General features: G+C 41.5%; 1 protein-coding gene across 1 annotated transcript; it reads right to left on the bottom strand.

Moving 5' to 3' along the window:
- Window positions 1-414: 414 nt before the first annotated feature.
- Window positions 415-8,225, bottom strand: LOC121712253 (meprin A subunit alpha-like). The gene is made up of 13 exons (XM_042096377.1): window positions 8,135-8,225; window positions 7,561-7,585; window positions 7,314-7,370; window positions 7,062-7,102; window positions 6,020-6,095; window positions 5,785-5,902; window positions 3,903-4,078; window positions 3,371-3,592; window positions 2,914-3,060; window positions 2,291-2,506; window positions 1,583-2,047; window positions 1,235-1,405; window positions 415-918 (listed from the first exon to the last, which is right to left on the bottom strand). Exons 1-13 carry the CDS (start codon window positions 8,192-8,194, stop codon window positions 869-871), a joined length of 1,824 nt encoding a protein of 607 aa, XP_041952311.1. The 5' UTR covers window positions 8,195-8,225; the 3' UTR covers window positions 415-868.
- Window positions 8,226-8,473: the final 248 nt, after the last annotated feature.

Below are 8,473 nucleotides of genomic sequence, written 5' to 3'. Positions count from 1 at the left end.
AGGTAAAGGTCACCAGTGATGCGTGTTGAAGGTTTGACCGAAACGTTGTGTGAAATAAAGTATTTGCATGCGTAAGGGATCGTGTGCAGGATTTCTGCAACACGTCACCATGCAGTATACCAGGGCCAGATGACTAATATTTCGAATGGTATTCTCAGGACTAGAAGTTGATAAATGTGAACTATGAATTGTCACACAAGCCAAAAAAATAAGAATAGCAGTTCAGTAGGCCTAGGGTTTGTATAATGACCAGTGTTGCATTTGTCTTTATTAATTATAAATTCAAAAATTTCTTTCAATATTTCATTCAATATTTTGTCATTTAGGGCCATCAGCTAACTAATAAGAAAATGTTTTACTTGTGTGCTGTGTAGGTGTGGGACAATGGTTGTAAGTAAGACATGACATGTTTCATTCAGTAGATAGCACTTTAATGAGTAATGGGAGTAGTTTATACAACTGTTCATTCTCAATGGGGGGCAAGTAACATACAAACAAAGTTGAGGTGATTCAGTGATTACATTTCAACTTACATTTCATGAGATTGGGAGAAAATCAGTAATGGAGGGGACAATTGGGTTATGCATTAACTTACACACTGTTTACATGAGTGTTAAGGACAAATCCAGTGAAGTGTTCGAGACAGAGCCACTAATGTGTAATAAAAGTGCCAGCTCTCTTGGTGTTAACTTGTGACTACAGAATGGTGCAGTGTTCCCTTGCATCAGGAAGCTAGTTTTAGTTGGGGTGGGACTGCATGGTTACACACCTATTTATTTATGAATGTTTACTTCTAAAAGTGCAAGACATTTGGTAATGAGAGCCTAAAACACTGATTATTTACTGTGAAAGTTTCTTCTCAATCTTCTCAGACAGTGCCTGCTCTTGGCTGAACAAGATTATCCAGAGGGGTGAGATCTGCAAAATGTGATCATGGTTGTTAGAGCAAAATCTAATCCAAGTGCATCCCACACACACACACACACACACACACTTTACTTCTTTATCCACAATTCAGAATAAATATTAGGACACAAATTTAACAGGTGCTCAAGGCTCAATTGCTCAAGGTTCAGTCATGTGACACGCACACACACGCACACACACACACACACACACACAAAATACAAATATGACAATTTTACCACCACAGAGATGGCGAGCAAAGTAACATCGTCTGACCCGACCCCAAATCAAGTGACTTTTGCTGCTGCTGCTCATCATCAGTGCTCACCTTCAAACTCGATGAAGAGAATGAGATCATCATTTTTCAAGTAGCTCCTCCGCTGCAGCTCATAATGGGAGAAGAAACCGTTCCAACCCCAGGTCGGGCCGCGGTAGCAATCGCAGGAAGGGTCGTACGTCCCCACTAACTCAGGCTTGCCCCAGAAGTTTAGATTGGTACCTAGCCATTGGAGCAACAGAACAGATCGTTGTCATCAATACTCAACACAATACAATCCTGTATAGAGAAGAGACAGAAAACCAACCAAGTTCTTGACATTCTTGACTGTATTCTTATGCTAACTCCGTTCTGGTCCTGATGTCAATCTAAATCTCAGAGCAGGACTCGTTGACCTACCAGGTATGAACTGCATGCGTTGTGTGGTGAAGCTGTAGGAGAAGGACTGGCGGCGTGTCACGTCGGGGTGCTGGTCCAGTACCGTTATGGTGACCTGTCGGTTCCCTGCTGGCCACTGAAGCACGCCGTCGTTCACCCAGCTGGTGAGGTGGAGGAAGGCGCCCATCCAGCCGGAGTACACCTCCGAGTTGGGGACGAGTTGGATGCCGAAGCCGTAGCCCTCTGGGCTGTGGAAGCGCGGGCTCTGGAGATACTCGCCCGGGGCCATGTTGGCGATGTGCTGGCTGAAGTTGGCGATGCGCCAAACGCCACTCGGGCACCGCGTCTCAGCCAAAGTGATGTCGTCGATCACGATGCCACCCCGGGAGCTAGACGGGTCTCCGCGGAGACCCTGGAAGGCATAGCGGAATTTGCCATCCATGTTGAAAGGCACGTGTGCAATTTTCCAGGAGTGGTCATCATCACCTTGAGAACCAGGAAAGTAATGAGAGACTTCATTATTTGACTTGAAAATATCAATACTGCAACCATGCCTTGTGAGATTCATTATGATCATCCTCTTTTCATCACTGTAATACAGTTTATACTGCCATTTTATATGATCAACCGTTCAAACAATATAACCCATTTAAAATGGCATTATTCAAATAAGAAAACAAAAACAGAAAGAAAATAAAGCTTCAAAACTCTGAAATCTCCCTTTCTCACCGATGAAAGTGGCAGCTGCTGTAGTGGAAAGGGTCTTCCCCTTGGAGTCCTCCTTCTTGGCCCAAATCACAAGTTTGTCCTTCGGGCTTCCAGTCATCTTGTAGAAGAACTGCAGACATTGGAGCTTCCTTTTGGGGTACAGGATCCTGGACTCTAAAAATGCTGAGTCATCAGGAAGCCCCATGTTTGTGGGAAAGTGCATGAAGAATCCAGCATCTAAGGTTGACAAGACAAATTGTTAGTATGACCAGTCAGTCATTACACATAAGAATTCACTATTGGCAACTTGAAACCAACATGGCACAGATGATGTGTTTCATACAACACAAGATGCAAGTCACATTTCATTCAACCTATAAGATCCATTTCATGCCGTGTACATTTTAGGCTATGTAAGGGATAATGAGCATCGAGGTGTCAGGATGTACAGAATTAATGGACGAGGCAGAGTCAAAGAACTCATTGTTTACATCTCAGATCCCGTGATGTCATAACACTTCACGCCACTGTTGCTGTGCTTTCTAGTGGAGATCAAATAGGCCAATTTCTGCCAGACTTGAACAGCAATGAAATCCCATTCGTTTTGCTTTTCTTTACTTTGACAGTTTTAAGGGAGTACCCACTGTTGCACTGTCCCACCAGAGTGTGGTCATGTTCCGCTGGAGAGCTGCGTGTGAGGGTCCAGTCTGCGTTGTCTTTGGCATTCTGAATCATTCCACACACACTGTTGGACTCAAAAGCACACTGGTCCAGCAGAGTCAGTGGAGCAGCTGGAGGGAATGTAGACTTAAGTCAAGTCCACAAGCAATCATTTGGTCAAACAAGTGAATTTAACAGTTACACAACACAACACAATACAATACACTACAATCAATCAATCAATCAATCTATCTATCTATCTATCTATCTATCTCTCTATCCATCCATCCATCCATCCATCCAGGAAGGTCTGAAGAATGCACTGTAATATTTATTAATTCAAATGCAAAATTACAATGTAAAAACAAAGAACCTTGATCTGCTTCAACCCTCTCTGGTAAAAGCCTTTATCACTTCCTACTATCAACATTGAACACTTACAACAGTTGTACATCCTATTCAGCCTCAGCAGGTCCATATCACTGAAGTCATTGTACTGGCCGAGCAACTTGGTCATCTCAGGGTCCTTGGCTGTGATGGTGGGGTAATTTGGGTCCTTATTGAAGGAGTAGGGGCCGTAATGCATGATGGACTCATAGTCATATGGTGTGTTCTGGTCTGTTATGTAGGTGTCGACGTAATAGTCAAAGTTATGCTCCATACCTGCAAGGGACATACAGTTCAAAAGGTACATAAATACATTAGGAAGACAGACAGAACGAAACACAGATGGACAGAAACACTGACGGACATTATATTGATGCTTGTTGGGAATTATTCTTTTTGAAGGTCAAAGACAGACACAGAACACTGCAAATGTTGAAATCCAGATTAAATGGTAAAGCATCATTTTTACCTACTCAGCGGGAATGAAGCTGCATTGTGGACAGAGGTTCTCTTATGGCCTAACCAGAATTCTAGTATCCCTTTGCTATTCTTTGCCACCCTCATTTCTGTTATGATAAGAGCTCACCGGGCAGGACTTGATCCCACCAGATGTTGACATAGTCGTTCCTGTCAGTGCGGGACTGTTCATGATAGAAGCCGAGGGCATGGAGGAGTTCATGCATGATGGTGCCTTTGTAGTCACAACCCTCGCCCAGGGAGAGCTGCTGGCCCTCCTTCAAGTCTCCAACCATCGACCAGCAGCTGGGAAAACAAATGAAAGGAAGATCCAGTTGCTGCCATCATGCATAAAAAAGGTGAAACAAGACCTCAGATACCGAAATTCAAAATATTTATCTACGTGGTACCGTCTACAAAACACTGAAGTGAATACACCAAGATATTTGTATTCACCACTCACACAACCCAGGGCTGTAGTCATTGTCAGCCAGGCAAAACGTAGTACTCAAATGTGGCGACGGCACACAACTTGTTTGCACCTCCATTCACCAAATAAAGGTTGTAGTAGTGTTTCTACATGTTGAAACAAAACGTAATTTCTGTCAGAAACCAGGCTATGCATGGGTTAATGTGAGGTGAGTCAGACAGAAGAGGGGCCTTAGTAGCCTATTCCTGAATCCTGTCCCTTTCAAACTACGTTAAAGTTGTGTGATTAGCCGCCAGCACAATAAAATACAATAGAATACAATAAAAATACAAATACAAATCTTATAGGCTACAGGTTTGTAATTTATTTTAAAATATACAAGCCTCTGCATGAAGTTGCTTCTTCTCCGCTCTTCTCTTCTCTTTCCACAAAACTCACCAGAAGTCATCATTTAAAGGGTCATTTAAAACAAAAAAATCTTACATCTTAACTGGGGGGGGGGGGGGGGGCTTTGTGCATCTGTGCCCATTCTTAATCCATCCATGTCTGTGGGCCATATTTTGCACCCTGGCGCATGGCGCAAAACTCGTTTTCCACCCAGTGCAAAGTATATTTTCTTATTTTGAACGTTTATTTTTTAAACAATACGCACAGGGGTGTGGCAATTAACAACTTAGGGAGTGGCTTAGCGCATTGTCTAAAAATCACTCTTGTACACCTGGTCAGAAGTCTATGGCGAGTTGTTTATATGTTATTTTAAGAGCGCATTGTCAACAGTCATATTGGCGGGTGCACAACGCACCATCCTTCTATCATCCATGAACGCACACCAGCGCACGTCCATGCAAAACATTACAAATTGCACGATTACAATTTGAATTTGAATATTACGAAATACTGTACATCTCATCATGAGTAGTTATTCACCATCATTTGCATTGGTAATGACGGTTAAAAGTGATTAGGGGAGAGGCGAGAGACACGCATGGAGCACAGCTGAAGACACACTGTCACGAGATATAAGCAACTCCTCTGCAGGATAAATGTTTTTTATTCAGTCATTTGAGCAATATTAGGGTAAGTGTTGCTTTTTCCAGCCTATGTTTTCGATGGTAACCCATTGTCAGTCAATGGTGAAAGTAATTGCATATAAGTGTCTTGTCGTTGACTGACACCATGGTGAAGGTATTTTCACTTTTCCAATGAGTTCAAATAATAGAGAAGTGCAAATGCGTGAAGGCTATCCTAGGTTTTAGTAAAACATGGTTTTAGTGGAATGACTATTCCATACGGTCTGGCAAGCAGCCTCCTTCCTTCCATTCAAATGCGCCGTTGAATGTCAAAATACCGATGCATTTATGTGACATTGTGCTTTGCGCCACTAAAGGGAATGACAGATGTCATTCTCATTGGTTTAAATGATGTTACGCCCCAAACACACCCATGACTGATTAAAAAACCTAGGAACACCTTGTTGCGTCATGCGCTCGATGTTTGATAATGACATCAAACAACCCCCCCCCCCCCCACAATATTGACATCATGACTATGGCCTTGATACAACCAATAAACGGTAACATACCCATCCAGCTTTTCAAATTTGATGAAGCTCGCCTCTCCTTCATGAGGTTTAAAGTCCACACAGGACTTGAGTCTGTAGGTTTCAAACGCCTGATGGATCACCCCCTTAGCATTCAGATCTGAAACACCAAGAGCATTGAAGGTCAACTGACTTAGCCATCTTGGCTTAGCTCTGGGCTTACTGATGTTATGTGCTGGTATTCTTTCTGGGATAGCGAAAGAACTCAAAACCTTACCAAGGGAGTCGGTCAGGATGTACGGTATGGGGAATGTCCATCTGTAGGCCTTGTCAATCAGTGCATTGCGACCAGGCTAAAACAGCAAACATGTGAGAGTTTGAGACAGGCTACTCTCAAAAAGTGGCAACCAGAAGTGCACAACTTCCTGAATTATTAATATATAAACATTTAGATTATACAGTATATAGATACAACATAAAAACAATGTTGAGGGCACACAAATGTTTGACCATGAGGGGAAAAATAAATGATGAGACGGTGTGGAAGTGGACATTGTCAATCACAACCTTTGCTTGATAGTTAGCAAAGAAAGACTCCTTTGAGAGGTTGTGTAGACTAGGCCTACTCTACACAACCTCTCAAAGCATTATGACTGGGACATGAGAAGTGGTCAAGTCAAGTCACTTTTATTGTATTTTATATGCACAGAGTGCATCCCAAAGCGCTCACACACTGGTGATTATTGTCAAAAGGAGGTAGCCTGCTGTGGTCGTGCACAGAGCTAAATGTGTGTTGAGATTTCCTGATGTGTGTGTGACAGTAAGATTCATTCTACACAGTTGCATAGGGTGAGAGCATTACATGAGTGAGCATCCTGCCTACACCATAACATGCGGGGGGGACCATACTGCATATGTATTACATACAGATGAATGAAGGTCCAACTAATACGCTGTGGGTTGAGACTTTAACATCAAAATAACAAGAATTTATTTTTATTGTACAGTAGGTGAGGGGTGCCCATGCCTATATTTTGAGAATTATTTTGAGAATTTTTCTCAATACAATAAACATATAAATAGTTTATTACCCTGAATGAGTTTAGTGCAAAACTTTGACCTTTGAGTTGGTAACCATTAACAACCATTAATAAATCTGATCAATATCACTGTCTGTTCTAGTGATGTTATTTTATCATTAAAATCACCATGAGTAGCTAAAGGCAAAGTTCAGTTTTTTACATTCCAAATTGCTATTAGTAAGCTTTTCATTTTCTCCCCTTTATGACTGAGTGTGTCTTTGGTGCAGGTATACTCACAGGTAGGGCAATGTCCCCATGCACAACCGGAGTTTTCAATCCTTTGCCAAACAAGAGAAACATTTATTAATTCTAGAATTTCTGTTTGGATTCAATATTTACCTAGTTAAAGTACTGTACATTAATGAAGGTGATTTCATATAGAACTACTGCATATACATATTAACCCCAGTTGTTTTGTTAATTTGCACAAAGTGATGATATACTGTATGTGAACACAACTGATGAACAGTCATACATAGTACAGCATACCTTTATTGATGAATGGGATATCTCTCCTGATAAGACCATCTTCATCAATGGCATGAGCTGTGATCCATGATGACATAACATTAAAACCATAGCCGCACCAGATTTATAAAAGCAGAGATATTCATCACTTCACTTAATTCATTTTTGTATAAACTAAATGAATGTAATCGTTGTCATGATATTTATTAATACACAATATTTACAATTTCTCAGCATTAACGATTAAGCATTTATTCTTTCATCTTACATTTCTGTTTGTCCAGCCTCCTTGCCTGTGATGGAAATAAACATTTTTTAAATAAAAACTTAACACCACAGTATGGAATTTTGGATGAATACTAGAAATCTGTCTCCTAACGCATAGCCTAGCCAGCAAACAAAACAAAAGCAATTATCGCATGTCCATATGCCATGGAAAATATATCTGAAAATACTGATATGAGTTGTCAAAAAACATGCTTAAAAATGTTTGCAAATGAATGCAAAAATTGTTGCATACTGCCTCATTAAGAACTAATAATCAAATCGATTGATCAATACCTTAAAAGGACTTGCATGGATGCAGACACGGACAACAAAGGGAGAGTGAGGACAAAGACAGTCAAAGAGACAAACAGACAGACAGAGAGAGGGTTTGCTGAAAGACAATGATGAACCAACACAGACACAAGGGCAATGCCACTGATTGACTCACCCAGAGACAGACAGACAGACATAGAGAGAGAGTTTGATGAAAGACAATGATAAACAGACATAGAACAAAGGGGAAGCCACTGACTGACACTCCCAGAAACAGGCAGAGAGACAAAGAGCAGCCCTACGGTGAAGGAGGAGGATAGGCTGAGAAGAGCCAGACTGCAGACGATGCCCAGGAGCCTCATGTTGAAGGAGCAGACAGATCACCACACACTGGACACTGGTCTCCCAGCCTCTATCCACACCCTTCTTATTCTATCCGTGCTTTATCAGAACCTTGATCAGAACTTTGAGCCATGGTTCCAAAGCCAGGGATTTAAGAGAGTTATTTTTTATGACTGGAAAGCTAATTGTTACACAACCATATCATGGAAATTCACACACTATCTGACTGTAGATAAGATTTCGGGAAATGCAAGGGTAAACAGATATTGTGAGGGTACAGAAAATAGGCTTTCCTATGC

This window comes from Alosa sapidissima, chromosome 6 (assembly GCF_018492685.1).
Source record: "Alosa sapidissima isolate fAloSap1 chromosome 6, fAloSap1.pri, whole genome shotgun sequence".
NCBI classification, from domain to species: Eukaryota; Metazoa; Chordata; class Actinopteri; order Clupeiformes; family Clupeidae; genus Alosa; species Alosa sapidissima.
The sequence above is the reverse complement of the archived record's forward strand: the minus strand, read 5'-3'. Positions and strand labels throughout refer to the sequence as shown.